General features: G+C 44.3%; 1 protein-coding gene across 1 annotated transcript in view; it reads left to right on the forward strand.

The window, feature by feature from the left end:
* PRPF19 (pre-mRNA processing factor 19) overlaps positions 1–18,903 on the forward strand; it is a 276,098-nt gene extending 257,195 nt beyond the window's left edge. The window contains exon 16 of the mRNA XM_044296948.1: positions 18,215–18,903. Within this exon, the coding sequence (XP_044152883.1) occupies positions 18,215–18,312 (98 nt within the window). The 3' untranslated portion in view covers positions 18,313–18,903. The remainder of the gene's footprint in view (positions 1–18,214) is intronic.
* The last annotated feature ends 4,159 nt before the right edge of the window (positions 18,904–23,062 follow it).

A 23,062-nucleotide genomic window follows, 5' to 3' on the forward strand; every position in this document is an offset into this window, starting at 1 on the left:
TATAGTTCGTTGCTCAACACCCGGGCTCCTTTTTGGCCAGGCCCGGTGGCTGGATGCCGGTCAGTGCAGCCAAAATGAGGACATTTTGGGGCCTCGTGCTGCATATGGGCCTGGTCAAGAAACCCAGGGTCAGGCTGTACTGGAGTGGGTACGTCCTATACCAGACCCCACTTTACAGTACGGCCATGACGCGCTCCCAGTTTGAGGCCATCCGGAAATGTCTGCATTCTGATAATGCCAGCATGTCATCGATCACTTTGGGGCCAAATTCATGGAGGCCTATGTACCTGGAAGGGAGGTCGCGGTTAATGAGTCTCTCATTGCGTTCAAGGGGAGACTCATTTTCCGCCAGTATGTGCCCTCCAAGCGGGCGAGGTATGGCGTGAAGCTATACAAAATTTGTGAGAGTACCTCAGGGTACACTTACAAATTTCGTATATACAAGGGGCGAGATTCCCGGATTCAACCCCCAGAATGTCCCCCCACCCTGGGTGTTACCGGGAAACTTGTGTGGGACCTTCTGTACCCACTGCTGGATAAGGGTTACCACCTGTACATGGATAACTTTTATACCAGTATCCCCTTGTTCCAGTCCCTTGCCGCCAGATCCATGTCCGCTTGTGGGACCGTGTGGAAAAATCAATGCGGCCTCCCTGCCCTCCCCCTTACCACTGGAAACATGTTGCTGGTCAGGTATAAGGACAAGAGGGATGTCCTTATGCTGTCCACAATTCATGGTAACGGCAACCCCTGTCCCTGTGCGAGGTACCGCGGCAACGGTCCTCAAGCCCGATTGTATCGTCAACTAAAATCGGTATATGGGAGGAGTTGATCTCTCTGATCAAGTCCTCAAGCCATATAACGCCATGCGCAAAACCCGGGCATGGTACAATAAAGTTGCGGTCTACTTGGTACAGGTTGCCATGTACAACTCTTTTGTACTATCCCGAAGCGCTGGCAGCACAGGGACATTCCTCCAGTTCTATGAGGCAGTCCTCAAGGCCCTGATCTTTTCAGACCGGGAAAGAGCAGGCCGGAGTACCTCGGGAACTGTAGGCGCCCGGATCGTCCCTGGCCAACACTTTCCATGTGTGGTCCACCATACTGGAAAGAAGGGACGAACCCTAAAAAGGTGCAGTGTGTCACAGGAGGGGGATACGGAAGGACACCACAACTCAATGTGACACGTGCCCCGATCATCCGGGCCTCTGCATTATTGGTTGCTTCAGGGAGTATCGCACTTCCATGGAGTACTAAATTTATATCCCAATTTAGCACGGACATCGGATAAAAAAACTGGTTCTCGGACTTGAAAAAAAACTAAAATAATTTATTAAAAGTAGACAAATTAGGTATTAACGCGTCGGTAATAATCTCCTCTATAAAAATACCTCATGGACTGTGATTAACAGTCCAGAAAAAAAAAAGCTGCAAAAAAAAAACTGTCACCTTACATAATAAAAAGCATAGCTATCAAAAAGTCATATAGCCCCGAAAATAGTGCCAATAAAACCATCGTCTCATCCTACAAAAAATGAGCCCCCACATAAGATAATCGGATAAAAAAAAAAGAGATGACTCTTGGACTTACAAATTTTTTTTTTGTATCAAAATGGATAAGTCTAAAACCTAAATAAATGTAAAAAAATGATTAGGTATCGTCACGTCCGTAACAATCTCCTCTATAAAAATATCCCATGACCTAACCCCCCCAGATTAACATGGTTAAAAAAATAAAATGTGCCAAAAACGCTATTTTTGGCGGTAACAAAACAAGGGTTAACAGCCAAACAAGTTATTTATTACCCCGATACTGCAGTTTACAGAAATGCCACATTTGTGGTCGTAAACTGCTGTATCAGTAAAAGGGAGGCCGAAAAAGGAAAGGACCGACATGGTTTCTGGAAGGCCGATTTTGATGGCCTTTTTTATTGACACCATGTCCCTTTTGAAGCCCCCCTAGAGTAAAAACTCCCTAAAAGTGACCCCATCTAAGAAACTACACCCCTCAAGGTATTCAAAACTGATTATACAAACTTTATTAACCCTTTAGGTGTTCCTCAACAGTTAATGGCAAATGGAGATGAAATTTCAGAATTTAAATTTTTGGTAACCTTGCCTCACAAAAGTAATATAGAGCAACCAAAAATCATATGTACCCTGAAAATAGTCCCCCAAAAAATGGGGTCACTTTTAGGGAGTTTCTACTCCAGGGGTGCATCAGGGGGGTTGAAACGGGACACGGTGTAAATGAACTTGTCCATAAAAATCAGCCCTCCAAAAACCAAACGGCGCACCTTTCACTCTACGCACCGCTGTGTGGCCGTACAGTAGTTTGCGGCCACATATTGGGTGTTTCTGTAAACTGCAGAGTCAGGGCAATAAAGATAGTCTTGTTTGGCTTGTTAACCCTTGCTTTGTTAGTGGAAAAAATGGGTTAAAATGGAAAATTGGACCCAAAAAATTAAATTCTCAAATTTCATCCCCATTTGCCAATAACTCTTGTGCAACACTTAAAGGGTTAACAACGTATGTAAAATCAGTTTTAAATACCTTGAGGGGTGTAGTTTCTTAGATGGGGTCATTTTTGGGTGGTTTCTATTATGTAAGCCTCGCAAAGTGACTTCAGACCTGAACTGGTCCCTAAAAATTGGGTTTTTGTAAATTTTTGAAAAATTTCAAGATTTGCATATAAGCCTTGTAACATCCCCAAAAAATAAAATATCATTCCCAAAATAATTCAAACATGAAGTAGACATATGGGGAATGTAAAGTCATCACAATTTTTGGGGGTATTACAGAAGTAGAGAAACTGAAACTTTTGAAATTTGCTAATTTTTCCAAATTTTGGGTAAATTAGGTATTTTGTGCAAAAAAATTTATAAAATTTTTAACTTCATTTTGCCAGTGTCATGAAGTACAATATGTGACGAAAAAACAATCTCAGAACGGCCTGGATAAGTCAAAGCGTTTTAAAGTTACCAGCACTTAAGGTGACAGTGGTCAGATTTGCTAAAAAAAATGGCCTGGTCCTTAAGGTGAAATAAGCCTGTGTCCCTATGGGGTTAACCTCTTGGCAACATAGGGCGGTGATCGGAACTGGGTGCCTGCTGAAATCAATTAGCAGGCACCCTGGATCAAAAAGGCGTATGCCCCCCAAAAAAGTATTAATCAGTCACCTTATCCCGCAAAAAATGAGCCCCTACCTAAGCCAATCGCCCCAAAAATAAATATACTATGGCTCAGAATATGGAGACTCTAAAACATCATCCTTTTTTTTGTTTCAAAAATGCTGGTATTTTGTAAAACTTAAGTAAATTAAAAAAAAGACATATTGGGTATCACCGCGTCCATAAGAACCTGCTCTATAAAAATATCACATCAGGTGGACAAAAAAGTAAAAAAAAAAAAAAAAAAAAAAGGCAATTTTCCATTATGCCCCATGACTGCACCTGTGAGAGATCCTCCCCCTTCCGGACAGGAAACGGGAACTTCCCAGATCTTTAAATTGGTCCAATAGATTTCTTTCCAGGTCTATCTTTGGGCTGCAGGACCTATAGGGTTAAAATGATCAAAACCTAGTGGAGGTACCTGTTGGCATGTCTCCACTAGGAACCGCTGAGAAGTCAGACGTTTTTTTACCACCTTCAGAGCAATGGGGGGATGCCTGTAGCTGCCTCATGGTCCCTGCCTAGCTGGCGAAGTTGCGGCGTGAGGGGGGAGGTGGATCTTCTCCTCTCATTGAGGCAGGCTGAATCCGGGCGTGCGCGTCGCACCGGAAGTGACGCGTGCGTTCCACCAGCCAGAAGGGGAGGAGCTTAACATGGCAGGCGTTGTGCGGCACATTTGAAAAAGGGAACGCCGGCCAGCCAGCGTGGAGGGAGCAGCAGCAAGCAGATACCAACCGGACGGCAGGCGGCACTTACGGCCCTCCATTTGCCCCCTTGAAGCAGCATCATCATGCAGGAAGAAGGATAAGTACAACCGCGCACTGACAGACAGGAGCAGCTTTCTGAATCCAACATGGTACTCCTGGGGGTAAGAGGGTTTAACCCCCACCATCTCCCTTTGAGGAGTTATTATTATGGTCAGTTTTAGACTGATTAGGCTGTTTTATTAAATGTGGGATAAAGAAGCCCCAAGAAAAGCTACCCACAAAACAAGAGATAAGGAGTGTGGAATTTGCAAGCGAAAGTTGGACCCGTCTTACCCCAAAATATGTTGCCAACCATGTCTAGATAAGTTAGTGGCAGATGAGTCGCCATCTTTATTACAAAGTATCCAAGACTTAGTTAAAAATGAAGTCCGTTCTTCTGTGGAAGATCTTAAAAAAGTCCCTGCCTAGCTCATCCAGACATAGGAAGGCTCAGACAGTAGTAGAGGATACTATGGATTCTGAGTCTGAGGAGGGCGCTATTGCAGACTGATTCCTCCTCTGAGGATTTTAACTGGGAAGCTGTTAAGAGCGGAAGATACGGATCTACTATTAAAGGCGGTTAGATCCACAATGGAGCTGGAGGAAGAAAAGGAGTCCAGGTCTAGGCCAGAACTTATGTTTGAGAGCCTAAAAAGTCTAGGGTGTTCCCCATTCAGGACTGTATCAAAGACCTGATTAAACATGAATGGGAGAAACCCGATAAAAAAATCTTTATCCCTAGAGCGGTCAAGAGAAAGTACCCCTTTGACGATCAAGAAGTATCAGCTTGGCATGAGGTAGACGCTCCCATAGCGAAGATAAAAAATCATCTTTCCCGTTTGAGGATTTAGGGTCCCTTAAAGATCCCATGGACTAAAGGGCTGATGCATACTTAAGGAAGAATTGGGTGGCATCCACTTCTGCCTTTAAACCAAATATAGCGACTACTTCGGTGGCAAGGTCATTAAAGCTCTGGTTGGAGGAATTAGTCTCATATAGAGAACAAAACTCCTAGGGATCAGCTTCTGGAGGCTATACCAACCATGTCCAGTGCAGTGGACTTTATCTCTACTTCCGCTGATGCATTGAGGCTTTCCGCTAGAGCGGCTGCACTGTCCAGTTCAGCCAGAAGGTCCTTATGGTTGAAGGGGTGGAAGGGTGATGTGGCTTCAAAGTCTAAGCTTTGTGCCCTCCCTTGCCAAGGACATTTTTTGTTTGGGTCGGCCTTAGACAATATTTTAGATAAGGCATCTGATGAGAAAAAATGATTTCCAGCACCGTCCTTTCCTAGACAGGGGAAGCCATTTCGGAGTAATGAGAAAAGGAAGGGTTTCGGGGATCAGAAGAAAAGGGAATGGAGATCCGATAAATCAAAAAGTGTGCTGTTTAAATCCAGACCTCAAACTTCAATTTCCACTCAACAATGACGCCAGACCCCAGGTAGGCGGTCTTCTTTCTTTGTTTTCTCCAGCCTGGCGAAATATTACCGCAAGCGCCTGGGTAAAGGGGTATTATAGAGGAAGGCTACCGCCTAGACTTCAAGAGACTACCACCCAGGACATTAAAAATTACTTCCTTAAACCAAAATTCTCCAAAACAGGCGGCACTTACGGAGGAAATAAACAGCCTCCTGGAAAAGGCAGTCCTTGTTCCAGTCCCAAAGAACGAACAAGGAGAGGTGTTTTATTCAACCCTATTTCTGGTTCCCAAGCCCAACGGTATGTTCAGGCTGATAATAAATTTGAAGAGTCTCAACCAATATCTGTCCTACCAGAAATTCTGGATGCAATCCATCTCCTCCACGGTCCTCCATCTGTTCCCCCAACTGCGTGATGGCCTCAATAGATATAAAAGATGCCTACTATCACGTGCCCATTCATCCATTGTCTCAGAGATACCTGAGGCTAGCAGTGAAGATGGGAGAATCAATCGTCCGTTTGCAGTTCAGCGCACTTCCTTTTGGGATATCACAGGCGCCGAGGCTCTTCACAAAGCTAATGGCGGAGGTAATGGCAGAAATAAGGTGGTCAGACCTCATTATAATCTCATACCTGGACGACCTTCTTCTTGGTAGGGCAGTCCCCAGAGCTGTTGAGATCTCAAATGCAGAAGGTCCTGGGGACCCTGATGAGCCTGGGCTGGTTAATAAATTGGGACAAATCATCCCCGATTCCAACCTCCAAATGTGTTTTCCTAGGCATCCTATTAGATTCTCAGACACATAAATCTTATCTTCCGGCAGACAAGAAGAAAGGTATTCAGCAGAAAATCAGGTCTTTCAGCAAAACCAAGGAAGTTTCCCTAAGAAAAGCAATGTCTGTTCTGTGTCTGATGACTGCTTGTATTCCTGCTGTGAGGTGGGCCCAATTCAGGTCCAGAATACTTCAATGGCACATTTTGCCCAAATGAGACGGGAGGTCGCTATCCCTGGATCGCAAGATTGTAGTCCCGGGGTCAGTAACCCGTTCCCTAGCTTGGTGGCTAAAAATTCCGAACCTCAGTCAGGGAGCAGAGTGGTTGAGACACGACCCCTTAATAATAATCACCAACGCAAGCCCTTGGGGATGAGGGGCCCATTCAGTTTTGGGGTTTTTCCAAGGCCCTTGGTCAAAAACCCAGAGTGCTCAGTCCCAAAATGCCAGGGAGTTAAGAGCAGTCCTGTGTGCATTAAAGGAAAATCTCCCATCTTTGCCTCAAAAACATGTCCGGATCCTATCGGACAACGCCTCGTGGTAGCTTATATAAACAAGCAAGGGGGAACAAGATCTCCTCAACTAATGCAGCTGGCATCCAGGATCATCTTGTTAATACAGGGGAAAGCTCTTTCAGCGGTTCATTTGAAAGGCTCAGAGAATCACCAGGTGGACTTTCTCAGCAGACACAGATTCAGTCAGGCAAATTGGTGTCTGAATCAGGAAGTATTTCACCAAATAGAGGCCCTATGGGGATCCCCCACGATAGATCTGTTCGGCTCGGTGGAGAACAAAAAGTGAAAGTTTCTTTCCTCTGAGCATGGAGTATCAGTCGATGGGCACAGATGCGCTTTCACCGACATGGCGGAAAGGCCTAGTCTATGCTTTCCCTCCCAATTTTTTATAGGAAGGCCTTAACAAAAAGCCTAGACCCTCTCAAGGTCCAGGTCTCGGCACTGAGTGCCCTATTTGACTTTAGATTGGCTACTCATCCTTGGGTCCAAAGGTTCATTAAGGGATCCTCTAGACCAGGGGTGGCCAACCTGTGGCTCTTGAGCCGCATGCAGCTCTATGCTTCATTAAGTGAGGCTCTAGCTGTGAAGCCGGCAAGCAGTCAGACCAGCTCACTCTCCACCCCATGCTCAGATCTCTTTTCCTGCTCGGGCACTGTTGCTGCTTTGCAGTTCCAGTTCACTCTCCACTACATCCTGATGCACACAGTGTGAGAACATAGTAAGTGGAGACACGCACTATGACCTGACATTGTGCCCATCAGGTCACAGTGGAGAGCATGTCAGACCTGCAGAGTAGCAGGTGCCCGAGCAGGAGCCCAGTGCCTGATCAGCAGAGGGAAGAGATTTTCTTTTTTTTCTTATTATAAAACTAAGCATCGGAGGTTCTGATCTGAGCATGGGGGTGTGTCCTGATCAGGGAAATGGGGGGGGGGGGGTCTGATCTGAGGATGGATGTTCAGATTTCAGCATGGGGGTATTGTTTGTGCATGGGGGGGGGTCAGATCTGAGAAGGGGGAGATATGAGCATGGGGGAGGAGATCTGAGCACTGGGAGTCTGATTTGTGTTCAGAGCATTGGGGGTCTGATTTGGAGGTCTGATAAGGTTTGGGGATCCTATTTTAGGTCAGATGAGGTTTGGGGATCTGATTTAGGAGTCTGATCTGAGGTCTGATGAAATATGTTTTAATTTTTTTCTCTGCTAATGAAAAATAAGACAGACCTCAGATTAGATGAAAAATCTTTTTCTCTTATTTTTCTTTGTTAAAATCTTGGTGCATCTTGTAGGGCAAAAAAATACGGTGACTCGTGTGTAAATGTAAAACTTGTGGCTCCTGATGGTCATACTTGGGACCTTAACCTGGTTCTATCCCCTCTAACCAAGGCTCCGTTCGAGCCTCTTGGGGACATCCCCTTAAAGATGCTGTCCTATAAGACTGTATTTTTAGTGGCCATTACATCCACCAGACGAGTAGGAGAACTATCCGCTTTGTCCTCTTCCCCACCATATACTCAGATTCTGGAGGATAGAATTGTATTCACACCGGATCCTGCATTCCTGCCCAAAGTAGTGTCGGTATTCCATAATTCTCAGGAAATGGTTCTCCCTTCTTTTTGTCAGGACCCAAAGAACGAAGGGGAAAAATCCTTTCATACTTTAGACGTCAGAAGGCTTTAGAAAAACCCTGCAACTCTTTGTTCAGTTTCAGGGTCAGAACAGGGGCTCGAAAGTTACAAGCCGTACCTTAGCCAGATGGATCAAGAGAGCGATAGGTCTGGCATATTCACAATCAGATTGTCAGGTCCCTTCAGATTTTTCAGCTCATTCCACCAGGGCAGTAGCCTCTTCCTGGGCAGAAAAAGGGTGCGCTACCATTGAACAAATCTGTAGGGCAGCAACGTGGAGTTCCCCGCTACGTTTTACAAGCACTATAGGTTGGACCTTTCATCTGTGCAGGATATGTCTTTTGGGAGAAAGGTGCTGCAGGCTGTAGTCCCTCCCTAATAGTTATCTAGTCTAGTCTCTCACAGGTGCTGTCATGGGGCGTAATGGAAATACTTCAATTACTCTTACCGGTAATATGTTTTCCATGAGCCCATGACAGCACCTACATAATTCCCTCCCTAAAAATAAAAATAAAGTATGTGTGTGTGTGTATAGAGAGAAATCTATATTTCAGTATTGTGCCAAAGAAGATATATGCCTGGCATATATTTGGCGCAGTGTTTTTTCTGGTTTGCTTTTTTGCTTGTGTTATTAGTTTCACTATATATAGGTGCATTGCTGGTCCCAGGAATCTTGTCAAATACTGAGTGGTGGAAGGCAATGGACCAATTTAAAGATCTGGGAAGTTCCTGTTTCCTGTCCGGAAGGGGGAGGATCTCTCACAGGTGCTGTCATTGGCTCATGGAAAACATATTACCGGTAAGAGTAGTTGACATATTTTTGGTCACCTTAAAGCACAAAAAGTGTAATAGCAAGCGATCAAAAAGTCATACGCATCACAAAATAGTACCAATCAAACCATCATCTCATCCAGAAAAAAAATGAGCCCCTACACAAGACAGTCGCCCAAAAAAATTAATAAAACTACGGCTTTCAGAATGTGGAGTCACGAAAAAAGCTTTTTTTTTTTTTTTTTTTTTTTTTTTTAAATGAAACAAACAACCAAAGAAAGTAGTCATATTTGGTATTGTCGCATCCGTGACAACCTGCTCTACAGGTACAGTCGTTTACAACTACATATGGGGTGTTTCTGTAAACTACAGAATCAGGGCCATAAATATTGACTTTTGTTTGGCTGTTAACCCTTGCTTTGTAACTGGAAAAAATTGATTCAAATGGAAAATCTGACAAAGTGAAATTTAGAAATTGTATCTCTATTTTCCATTAATTCTTGTGGAACACCTCAAGGGTTAACAGTTTTGTAAAATCAGTTTTGAATACCTTGAGGGGTGTAGTTTCTAAAATGGGGTAATTTTTGGGTTGTTTCTATTATGTAAGCTTCACAAAGTGACTTCAGACCTGAACTGGTCCTGAAATAGTGGGTTTTGCAAATTATCTGAAAAATTTCAATATTTGCTTCTAAGCCTTGTAACGTCCGCAAAAAATAAAATGGCGTTCACAAAATGATCCAAACGTGAAGTAGACATATGGGGAATGTAAAGTAATAACAATATTTGGAGGTATTACAATCTATTATAAAAGTATGTCATGTGTTATAGTAGGAGTCTAAAAATTAGACCCACTATAAATTAATCTCAGTGGTCTCAAATATCTGTATATTATTTACTGAATATGCCTTGTTATATTTACTATAAGATTTAACTTTTATTATTTAAAAAATTGTGAGACAGCTGAGTTTAGTGAAACTGCTGCACTATTTAGAGAAGGGAGAAAAGGGGACCATTTAGATAGTACAGGTTAAAGGTGCTGTACCTGTCTTAACGGTCTATTATATATAACGGTCTAATATATATATATATATATAGATATATATCTATATAGATATATATCTATATATATATATATATATATCTAGATCTATATCTAGATCTATATCTATATATATATCTATATCTATATCTATATATATATATATATATATATATATATATATATATATATATATATAAGAAGAGCCTAGTTTGATTTTACTAGAAGTCCCTATATCTCAGCCCTACTTGACCTAGTCTAGTCTGGGTGATAACCTTAATGGCTGTAGTCGGGGCACTCGTCTTTAAAAAGACGACCCCCAGCCTCAGGAACCTCGGGCCTGTACTAGGAGTCCCTATTCTCTTACCTCTCTGCTGTTGATTTCTTTTTCTTTTTCTTTCACTATTATAAAAGTAGAGAAATTTGGAAATTTTTCCAAATCTTTGGTAAATTTTGAATTTTTTTAATAAATGTTACCACTGTCCTGAAGTACAATATGTGACGAGAAAACAATCCCAGAATGTCCTGGATAAGTAAAAGCGTTTTAAAGTTATCACCACAAAGTGACACATGTCAGATTTGCAAAAAATGGCCTGGTCCGTGGGGTATTCTCATCTTAATGATCACTGTTAAATATGTTAATGATTTGACAGCGATCATTTTTCTAAATACATTTTATTACCCAATTCCCACGTAATTTTTTAGAAAATAAGTCCCCTCTTACCCGATGTTGTCTTTGGTCTCCCCTGGTTACGGACACCTCTCCTGTCGCATCCCGACTGGGCTGCGCAATGTCCTGAACGCGCTGGAGAAGAATCCAGGAAGTGAACGTCACGCTCAAGGAAGGTAAGTATGAAAAGGGAAGATGAGAATACCTCTTTAAGGTTAAAAATGGCCCAGTCCTTAAGGAGTTAATACAGGAGGCGGGTACTGGCAGATCAGTGGCAGTTCACCCCTCAGGTGCCGCACCTGAGGGGTTAACTGCCGCTGATAACAGCTCCCTGTCAGAGGCAGGGTGCCCGCTATGTGATTCTGCTGTCGACACCTGCCTCCTGTATTAAAAGTTAAAGACCACCTTTCATGGGTCCGGACTTTAAGTTAGCAGACTACATAGAGCGGCGCCCAGGGATCTCCCTGCACCTATTATTCCTGGGCGCTGCGATTGGACGGCTCTGCGCTGCGATTGGACAGCGCTACAGCCAGGGAGAAGGAACGCCCAGGAGAGAAGCTGATGTCTCCTGCCCATTGCTCGAATAGTAGTAATTAGCATACGGAGCAGGAGACTGTAATGGGGGCACAGCGGGTGAACGGAGCAGTGCCCAGGAATAATAAGTGCAGGGAGATCCCTGGGCCCCACTCTATGTAGCCTGCTAACTTAACAAAGTCCGAACCCATGAGAAGTCCTGCTATCATTTGTGGCAGCAGCGGCACAGGGTGGAGGGAGAGACTGCTTCCTTCTCCCCTGTGCTGCTGAGGGAATATGAGCGTGCTGAGAGCAGCATGCTCATTCTGAGATACTAGACTGCGCAGCCCAGTATCCAAAAAATGGAAATCCCGGTATCGTATCGATACCGGGACAAAAGTATCGATTGGGTATCGAAATTTCGATACCAGCAACAACCCTACTGTATACTATAGGGTGCTATACTGCATACTGTGGGGTGCTGTATAATGTGTATTGCATACTATGGGGTACTGTATACTGGGCGGTGTTATATACTGTGAAGTAGGGGTAGGCGATATAAATTTGTGCCACGATATGGATTTTGTGCATATGGCCTATATCGCTGCACCGCGATATGATCGCGCTCTCGGCGCGCACCATGTTCTCCTGAGCCGGCTTAGTGGAGAAGGGAGTCCCTCCCTCCCCACTGTGCGCGGCTTCCGCTGACCACCAATGAGAGCAGAGTAGGAGCTGGAGGTAAGGGACTGTGGCCCCTGCGCCACCAATGAATGCCTGAATACCAACGTGTAGCGTTCATGTGCCGGCCATATTCCGGCCCCTATGACTGCACGCTGCGATCCGCCGCAATTAACCCCTCAGTTGAGGGGTTAATCGCGCGGATCACAGCGTCCTGTCAGGTGCCGGGAATGTTCTTCAGTCTCTGCATTGGTGGCAGTGGGCAGTTCCGATCGGAGTCCCAGCAGTGTAATGCTGGGGCTCCGATAGGTTACCATGGCAGCCAGGAGTCACGCTACTGAAGTCCTGGCTGCCATGGTATGTCGCCGGTCGCTCTTTCTGTCTGTGCGACGCATTGCTAATGCTTATGTGATGGTGACAGCTTAAAATGGTAAAAGCAGGTGACAGATTCCCTTTAACACAATAATAGCATATTTGAAATAAAAAAAAGTTGAGAGCTATTTTTTAGCGGTTTTCTTATGTAGGGTTTAATTTTTTGCGGGTTGAGGTGACTGCTTTATTGGTACCATTTTGTTTAACATGCACCTTTTTAATTGCTCTGTGTTGCCCTTTTTTGTGATGTAAGGTGACAAATGGCTTTTTTTTGACAGTCTTAATTTTTTATTTTTTTAATGGTGTTTATTGGACGGGGTCGATCATCTGATATATTTATGGAGACAGTCGTTACGGATGCGGTGATGCCTAATGTGTGGTGTTTTTTTGTTTTTTTTTTAGGAAAGGGCAATTTTATTTTTTGAATTTGCATCTTTATTTTTTTACTTTTATTATTTTCACATTTTTATTTTTTTTCCCCAGTGGGGCTGATGGCTGTACTATACTTTGCAATGCTCTTGCATTGCAATGTATAATACTATCAGATGTCCTGTGGATGGCAACACCGGACGCCTTTGCAAAGCCATCACAGTGCGGCAGCCCCGATGGATGAGAGAGGGAGCCCCCTCCCTCTATTAACCCCATGGATGCCACTGCTGCGGAATCTAAGTGGTTACAGCACTGTGTCAGCATACAGCTGACACTCGCTGCTGATGGCAGCTCAGAAATGGAGCCACCACAATCAATACAGCAGGGGGACCGCATTGGGGGCAGGGGGCACAAATGGGGGAAGTGCTGGAAAGTGGGGGTACAGCCAGCCAGCATTGAGGGGGCACAGATGGGGGCAGGTTGCATGGATAGAATGGAGCGGGGTTGCCAGATATTCCTGCAGCTCCTTTAATGTGCTCCTTTAATGTTGCTGTAGGCCTCTTGCTAGCCTCACAGACCAGTTTTTCCATGCGCCTCCCTAATGGCACTAAGCAGGAGGGTTACCCCGTCTCTCAGGGACAGGAAACAACGTAGAGAACCAACCTTTAAAAGCCCGACATCCTTTTAAATGCCGGGCGCGGGCGCGTTTGATACAGGATGTCGGGCGCATGCGCAGTGCGGCGAAAGTAAGACGGCGCGTAGTACGCGCGGCAGCCGGGACCGCGCTCCTGCCGCCCTTTACTGCGCATGCGGCCGTTGAGCGCGGTCCCGGAATCGGATTTCGGCTGTCAGTCACAGAGGCAGGGGGCGGGGAGAGGGCCATGTAAGACGCCGAGGCCGCTGCCCCCGTGACTTCAAGCCTGACTTGAAGCACGGGGCAGCAGCTGAATATAACATCGATTTCTGACGGAGCATACATGCTGCAAAGCTAACAAAAAGTGCATCAGGAAACGACTATACAGCACTATAAGGTACTGTAAACAGCTTAATAGGCGATTTTTGGGTGACAGGTTCCCTTTAAAAAAAAAGTGCCATCTGCAGAAAACAGCTAGCAGGCCACTCCAAAAAGACACTCTGCTAAAAATGTGCAGATAAAGTAATGGCAGAGAAAACTGTCTCTAGTGGACAGTCTAAGATCCATTATTAAAGAAGCTTCCTCAGCCATTGAAACCAGGATAGCCTCCCTCCCACAGGCTCCCGCTACTTCAAAATCAAATTCCAGAGACTCTTCTAGAATCTGAATTTGATTTAGATGTAGGCGAAGTATCCTCAGATTCAGATTTTATCTGATAATAATTCTGTGAGGCCCCTCTGTTCAGTTGAAGAAACTGACTCATTACTAAAGACTATTAGAGCGGCAATGAATATTGAGCAAACTAAATAACTTAAATTTATCCAAGATCACGTGTTTAGGGGACTGGCAGACAAAAAAAGACAGTTTTTTCCTGTACACGAAAATGTATTTTTTTTTATTGCTAATGAATGGAAAGACCTGGAGTAAAGATCGGGAGTCTCCAGGTTTTTTAAACGCAAGTACCCCTTCAGCGAATTAGACTCTGTTCATTGGGATAAAACCCCACGAGTCGATGCCCCAGTCGCCAGGAGTAAAAAAAAGTCCTCACTTCCCTTTGAAGATGTGGAACTGTTAAGAAATCCCATGGACAAAAAATGTAGGGGACAACCCTTTTTGTAGGGGATGAATGTTCCTACAAATAGGGTTGTTTCGATACCAAAATTTTGATTCGGTTTTGATACCATAAAATAGCATTGTGATACTCGATACCATTTGATTCCACGCGAAAAAAATAAAACAAAACAAGCTGCATGCGATTATGGAACATCCGGCCCATAATCGAACAGTCTTATCCTATTTTTTTGGGGGGGGGGACAAGGTGACACAAAAATATGGCGACTCGCGCAGTTTATGCACCGCATAGGAGATTTTTTTTTTTCTATTTTAATAATTTGGACTTTTCGGACCTGGCAATATGTGATGTTTATTTATTGTTTATATATTTTAGATGTAAAATCGGGAAAGGGGGTGATTTATACTTAATATTTTGGTGTTGTTTTGTATCTCTTGTCCTCTTTTTTTTTTTACTCTTTAATCCCTTGTCCTGTTCACCCTAATAGACCCCTTATAAGGTTGAATAGGACTTCATACTCTTCCTGCTGCCCTGTGCATAGTACACAAAGCAGCAGGGAGCTTACCATGGCAGCCAGGGCTTCAGTAGTATCCTGGCTGCCATGGTAACTTATTGGAGCCCAAGGATTACACTGCTGGGGCTCCGATCACAAACTGCCACTAATAAAGATTGGACGCTGTGGCCACTGCCACCAATAATTTTAATACTAGGGGGGTTGGGGGGCACACTGCGCAATCAATTACTTTAATACTGGGGGGTGGGCAGGGCTCCAGATGGTGACCAAAGTGGTCGCTAAAGCGACTTAGAATTTACAAATGGCAACAAGATTTTTTAGTCTTGTCGCCATTTGCGACTAGAGCCGCCGCCACAGCTCTGCATTTGAATACAGCGTCGGGGCACAGGAGATGATAGTTCTGCCCTGCCGCCGATGTTCTTAGCAGCGCAGTGGAGGAGTCTCTCACTCCCCCCTGTGCTGCCGCCGCCAATAGGAAGGGGGAGGGGAGGGGCTGTGGCCACTGCGCCTCCAATGAAGATAACTGAGCTGTTAATACAAATACAGGAGGTGGGTGCCGAAATCAAATAGCCGGCACCCGCCTCCTGTATTTGTGTTAACAGCTCAGTTATCTTCATTGGTGGCACAGTGCCCCACCCCCAGTATAATAAGCATTGGTAGCGCAGTGCGCCCCTCCCAGTATAATAAGCATTGGTGGCGCAGTGGGAAGTGCCAATGAGGGTTAAAAAATTTAAATTAACTCGCCTCCTCCAATTGATCGCGTAGCTGCCGGTCTCCTGTTCTTTCTTCAGGACCTGTGGTGACGTCACTGAGCTAATCACATGGTCCATTACCATGGTGATGGATCATGTGATGTACCATGTGATGAGCACAGTGATGTCACGACAGGTCCTGAAGAAAGAACAGGAGAGCGGCTGCTACGCGATCAATTGGAGGAGGTGAGTTAAGTTTTGGTTTTTTTAAACCCTCATTGGCACTGCCCACTGCGCCACCAATGTTTGTTATGCTGTGGGGGGGGGCCGCACTGCGCCACTTATGTTTATTATACTGGGCTGTATATAATATTTATTATATTGACCTTCTACTAAGCATTCTGTATTAAAGAACGCTATTATTTTCCCTTATAACCATATTATAAGGGAAAATAGCACAGGGAATAGACTTTCATCCTAGTAACCATGCGTGAAAATCGCACCGCATCCGCACTTGCTTGCGGATTCCTGCGTTGCATGAAAACGCCCAACATAGAGCATGCTGCTATTTTTCACGCAACGCACAAGTGATGCGTGAAAATCACCGCTCATGTGCACAGCCCCATAGAAGTGAATGGGTCCGGATTCAGTGCGGGTGCAATGCGTTCAACTCGCGCATTGAACATGCGCAGAAATCTCACCCATGTGAAAGGGGCCTAAGGGTGAATAGGACAAGGGTTCCAGCCCCTAAGGGGGCTAATAGTAAGTAAAAAAAAAAAATAAACACAAACACTAAGGCTACTTTCACACGTGCGGCAGTGTGATCCGGCAGGCAGTTCCGTCGTCGGAACTGCCTGCCGGATCCGCCGATCTGGATGTGACAAAGCATTTGTGAGGGGCATCCGGATGCGGATCCATCTCACAAATGCATTTCAAGGAGGGAATCGTCTCTCCACTTGTCATGCGGACAGACGGATCCGTCTTGTATCTTTTTACACATTTTTACTGGTCTGCGCATGCTCAGACCGAAAGGACGGATCCTGCATTCCGGTATTTTGAATGCCGGATCTGGCATTCAGGCAAATCTTCAGGTTTTTTTCACCGGAGATAAAACCGTAGCATGCTGCGGTTTTATCTTTTGCCTGATCAGTCAAATCGACTGAACTGAAGACATCCTGATGCATCCTGAACAGATTGCTCTCCATTCAGAATGCATGGGGATATACCTGATCAGTTCTTTTCTGGTATAGAGCTCCAAGGAAGGAACTATATGCCGAAAAAGAAAAATATTACATTTTAAATCCCCCCCTTTCCCAATTTTACATATAAAATATATAAACAATAAATAAACATATTACATAGCGCTGAGTCCGAAAAGTCCAAACTATTAAATTATTAAAAGATATCTCCTATGCGGTGAGCATTCGCCATTTTTTTGTCACCTTGTCACCCCAAAAAATAGGATAGGACTGTTCTATTATGGGCCGAACGTTTCATAAAATGCCAAATGCACGTGGCTTTTTTTGGTGTGTTTTTTATTTTTTTGCACGGTATGGAGTATCGCAATACTTTTTTATGGTGACAAAAGCGAATCAAAATTGGTATCGAAACAACCCTACGCCGATCGGTATAGTGTTATCACGATACCAAAATTTTGATTCGGTTTCAATTTGGCGACTACATTTTTCAGTTCAGGAGCCAATGGCTACTAGGTATTATAATTTTTTTTAGTCTGGAGCACTGGTGGGGGGATGGCGCACTGCGCCACCAATGTTTTTAATACTGGGGAGGACGCACTGCGCCACCAATAATTAACGTTTAATACAGGAGGCGGGTGTGTCGGCGGCAGTATATTTGACAGGGAGGTGCGATCAGCAGCAGTTAACCCCCTCGGGTGAAGCACCCCTCCCAGCTTCCTGTCATAGGCTGGGCACCTCCTCTTGTATTTGACGTTAATTATCATTGGTGGAGCAGAGTGCCCACCCCTCTCTGTCCTCATTGGCAGTGTGGCACGGGGGGAAGGAGAGAGTGACTCCTTCTCCCCTGTGATGCTGAGGGAACATGGCGCGCTAACAGCAGCGCACTCATGTTCTGTGATACTAGACTGCGCAGCCCAGTATCAATTTTTTTTTATACCAGTATCCGTTCCCAATAATCTGCCCATCTAAGGGTGGTGGCACACAGTGCAGTTCTGACATGTATTCTAGGTGCAGTTTTTTATTGTAGCTAGCTGAAATGAGTTAAATCATATCCACTATGCAGAACATCAGGGTTTAATGAGGCTGCTAAACTGGCTGAATTTAAAACTTCATCCTGAATGCATGTCATAACTGCACTGTGTGCCATCACCCTAAACGTGCGGCAGATCACCCGTTGAACGAGCGAAACGCTTGTTAATCTGGTGAAACAATCGTTCATGCGGACACTGAAATTAGTTTCTAAACAGTAGATTGTCTAAACGGCACTCTACTACTCAAAAACAATGCAGCTGTATGAGAACAAGCTATTGCTGCATGTAATGAGCAGGCAGTCTTCAAGGTTGTAGTATTCTCTCACAGTTCAAATGTACTTACTCATACAATTAGAATGATGTAAAGTGTATTCCTTGATCACTAATTTTTAAAAATTTGACCTCTCTTTACAGATCACAGTGCACTTACAACAGGTCTGGCATTTGGTCAAAATGCAAAGTTTCTGGCATCTACAGGCATGGATAGGAGTCTACGTTTTTACAGTCTTTGATGTGACAGTTTGGACATTGCTAATATGATGAAACCATACCATTGACATAGTTTGTGTAACATGCTTAGGGCTTGTGTCATATGTTTGTAATGTCTGTGTTGGATAGCTGATCTATTAGAGTGTATGCTCTTCTGCAGAACCTTTAAGGGTACTTTCACAGCGTTTTTCTTTTCCAGCACGGATTTCCGTCAAAAGGGGTCAATGCCGGAAAATAATTGATCAGGTGCATTCTGAATGGAGAGTAATCCGTTTAGGTTGTCTTCAGTTCAGTCATTTTGACTGATCAGGCAAAAGATAAAACCGCAGCATGCTATGGTTTTATCTCTGGCCCAAAAAATCTGAAGACTTGCCCGAATGCCGAATCTGGCATTTTTTTCCCCATAGGAATGTATTAGTGCCGGATCATACCTGAATGCTGGATCTGTCCTTCTGAGCAGACCAGAAAAAAGGTGAAATAAATGCCGGGTCCGTTTTGCCGGATGACACCGGAAAGACTGATCCAGCATTTCAATGCATTTTTCTGACTGATTCTGATCAGTCTTAGGCCTCATGCACACGGCCGTTGTTTTGGTCCGCATGGGGGCCGCAAAAGATGCGGACAGCACTCTGTGTGCTGTCCGCATCCGTTGCTCCGTTCCGTGGCCTGGGAAAAAATGATATATAACATTGTCCTATTCTTGTCCACGCTTTGTGGACAAGAATAGGCATTTATATTAAAGGCTGTCCGTGCCGTTCCGCAAATTTGTGGAACGCGCACGGACGCCATCCATGTTTTGCGGATCCGCGATTTGTGGACCGCAAAACACACCATGGTCGTGTGCCTGAGGCCATACAAATGCCATCAGTTGGCATACGTTTTGCTGGATCACTTTTGACGGAACTGCTTGCCGGATCACTCTGCCACAAGTGTGAAAGTAGCCTAATTCATGAATTCTAAGATACTACTACAGACCTTTCGGCACTCCAGCGGTTTAGAAACTACAACTCCCAGGATGCCTCATTCACTTCTATGGGAGTTAGAAGAGCACCCACTCACAGCAGCTGGGGTGCCGAATGTTGCTGATCCCTGAACTACTAGAATGCAGTGCTTTAATACAGCTGTATGTTTCTTCTACCAGCTTTTCTAGAAGTTGTGTATCCTGACCCTGTATCCTACTCTGATTTGCTAAATATTTTTTGTTATATTGTATTTTTATCTTATAAGTGATCTGTCATACTTCCAAACCAATGTATGTGCTCATCGAAACTTGTTGGTTTGTTATTGTTCTTTCACGAAAAGCATTTTTTCTTTCTTTCTTCATTTGGATATGTTTTTTTTTTTAAATTAGTAATAAAAACATTATAAATCACTGTGGTTTTTGAATCTTTCCAAAATAAAACTAAAATTAACATCCTACTATAGTTATCAGTTCCAAAATCTGTTGACACCAAAAGTCAAGGTTTTACCTAAAATCCAACCTGATAAATCTATTATTTTAACTTTAACGTTTTGTACTTTGTTAGACTTGATTCAGCTGGGCATATATTACATCAAATTTTTATCTGTGTACGCAAAATGCACATGTACCCATACAAGTCAGTAGTGCAGTTCACACCTCTGTTTTTCCATGCAGACTAAGTGCCTCTTCTGAGAAATTTAGGGTTGCCCTATTCTGGTCCATGTGTCATGGACCTGGAAACCATTGGAGACTATTGTTTCCAGTGCATACCATGTCTGTGTCTTGCATAGGCATAGATGTCTCTGCATATTGAAAATCATCTGATTTTTTTTTTTAGTACAGCTATTTAAATCTTGCACATCATTACACTGTCTATTTAACGTTTACACCATCTATTGGCTTGCTTCAGCAGAATTTTGGGGCAGGGTCCCCTTTCTGAAAAGAGTTGTAGATTGCATGTTGGTGGGTCTATGGAACCGACAGACCGTTTGCTATAGCTCAATTTTGATGGGGTACTCAACGCACCCCTTATTCCTAAAATATGCATTTTGCTTCAATGTGAGCTTAATTCATTGCAGTGAGTGGAATCCATGTCTGTCGGTACTAACATTTTTTAAAAAATTTGCATTTAACACAAGCAGATTTTATTGCAGATTTACCTGCAAAAGAAAATTGTGTGGTCACCTTTAACCCCTGAACGCATAATTCCATACATGAACGATGTTATGCAAAAGAGATTCTATGGAGCAGGCTTCTGCGCTGAGCCTGATCAATTAGGGTTGCACTGGGTGCGCTACTGAGCAGCCTAGTATCAGAGAACATGGCACGTGCTGCTGCTCAGTGCGTGCCATTTTCTCTTCGGCAGCACAGTGGAGAAGGAGGGAATCCCTCCCTTTTCATTGTGACACAGCTGCTGCTGCCACCAATGAAGATACCGAGCCTGAGGGGTTAATTGACAGGGATCGCAGCGCCTTGGCATAGAGGCCGGGTATGTGATACTGCCGCTGGCACCCGCCGCCTACTTTTGTATTAAAAGGTTACTTGTATGCATTGGTGGCGCAGTGTTCCCTCCCCCCTCAACCCCAGTATTAAAATAATTGGTGTAGTGCGCCCCCCAACCCCAATATTATAAATTATAATCTTTTGGTTGAGCAGTGCGTGCCCCAACCCCACCAGTATTATAATCATTGCTGGCAGTGGCCACAGGGTCCCCCCACCACCGCTCCTCATTGGTGGTGCAGTGGCATCTTCCAATCGGAGCCCCAGCAGTGAAATTGTGGGGCTCCAGTCGGTCAACATTGCAGCCAGGATGCTACTGAAGCCTTGGCTGCAATGGTAAGCTCCCTGATGCTGTGTGCACAAAGCACAGTGCAGCAGAGACTGTATTAAAGTCCTATTCACCCTAATAGAGCTCTATTAGGGTGAATAGGACAAGGGACAAAAAAATACACCAATATTAAGTTTAAATCATCCCCTTTCCCAATTTCACATATAAAATATATAAACAATAAATAACGAAACATATTACATATTGCCACGTCCGAAAAGTCCAAACTATTAAAATATCCCAAAAATATCTCCTATGCGGTAAACATCATAACAGAAAAATAAAAACTGCGTGATTCACCATTTCCCTTATGCCCATGACAGCACCCTTGAGAGACCGCCTCCATCCAGGACAGGAAACAGGAACTTACGTGGAGAGCTCATAAGGAGGAGCATGGCCCCAAGACCACCAGTTCCTGTTTCCTGTCCTAGACAGAGGACGGTTCGTGGAGAGCGAAAAAGCTTTAGGCTGCAGGTCCCCTGAGAATCGTTTGGAGTGGGGTCACCTACTTAAGGCCGCAGATAGCTCCAGCAGGAGCCGACCGAGGGAATTTTGACCCACAGGAGGCGCGCTGTCAGTAGCAGCCCAGCCAGCCTTATAGGAAGCCGGATTTTGGATCCTGGGAATCACTCTATCCCACAGCATCATGGAGGAGGAGAGTGCCCAACGCGCCGATCAGCAGGGGGTCATGAGAGCAGACCGGTACTCCTGGTGGGGTAAGGGGGATCATTCCCCATCACTTTTTTTCCTTTAGTCATGCTAAATCTCCTTTCCCTTTGTCTTGCCTTTTAGACTATAAAAGAGGGGCCTAGAAAGGCGGTCTCAAAAACCAGTGGGAAAGAATGTGCCGTCTGTAAAAAGAAACTTGCACCCTCTTGGTCAAAAACGCTATGTCAACATTGCATTGAGAAACTAGTGGAGGAAGAGTCCCCATCCCTTCTGCAGAGTATTGGGGAGATGGTGAAGACAGAGGTCTCTGATTCCTTTAAAGATTTCAAAAAGAGCCTCCCCTCTGTAGCCTCGAGCTCCCTTGGAACCAGATCAGGCATGGCTAATAAATCTGACTCTGATCCATTAGAAGAAAGTGAAATGGGGGAAATCCTAGATGGCCCAGACTCGTCCCAGGATGAAGAATCCACTGGCAGACCACTTTTTTCCCCGTATGATACAGAAGCTTTACTAAAAGCAGTCCGTTCTACCATGAAGGTAGACGAATCCAGAGACACCGAAATCCGTTCAGGATATCATGTTTGGCAACCTAGGGCAGAAAAAAATCCAGAGTTTTTCCCGTGAATGAGAATATAATTTTTTTTATACAGAAGGAATGGAAAAAACCTGATAAATTTTTGTCCCTAAAAACGTGAAAAGGAAGTATCCTTTTGATGAGGCGGACTCAGTTAATTGGGACAGGCCTCCTAAGTTGGATGCACCTGTTGCAAAGATCTAAAACAAAATCGGCTGTACTGTTTGAGGACTTGGGTACTCTTAAAGACACTATGGATAAGCGACCGGAAGTTTGCTTAAAAAAGGTTTGGGAGACCTCAGCTCAAGCTTTTAAACCGAATATTGCGGCCACATCCACTGCTAGGTCGCTAAAGTTATGGTTAGAAGAATTAGAATCTAACATTCAGAATAAAACCCTGAGAGATCAATTATTAGCTGTTTTTCCCACTATACTTAAAGCGGTAAACTTTATTTCTGACGCCTCAGTGGATGCATTAAAATTAAATGCTAGGTCAGCTGCACTTTCTAATTCAACCAGGTGAGCTATTTGGCTCAAAGGGTGGTCAGGAGACGACAGGAAAATAAGCTTTGCACAATTCCTTGTCAGGGCGATTATCTTTTTGGGTCTGTCTTGGACCACCTTTTGGATAAGGCTTCAGACAATAAAAAAGGATTCCCTGTCTCCAGACCGCCCAAGAAAGTGTTTTTTTCGCAAAAACAAGGATTTTTATAGGGGCCAGAAAAAAGACTTTAGAGCAGA

Source organism: Bufo gargarizans, chromosome 6 (genome assembly GCF_014858855.1).
Source record: "Bufo gargarizans isolate SCDJY-AF-19 chromosome 6, ASM1485885v1, whole genome shotgun sequence".
Classification (NCBI taxonomy): Eukaryota; Metazoa; Chordata; class Amphibia; order Anura; family Bufonidae; genus Bufo; species Bufo gargarizans.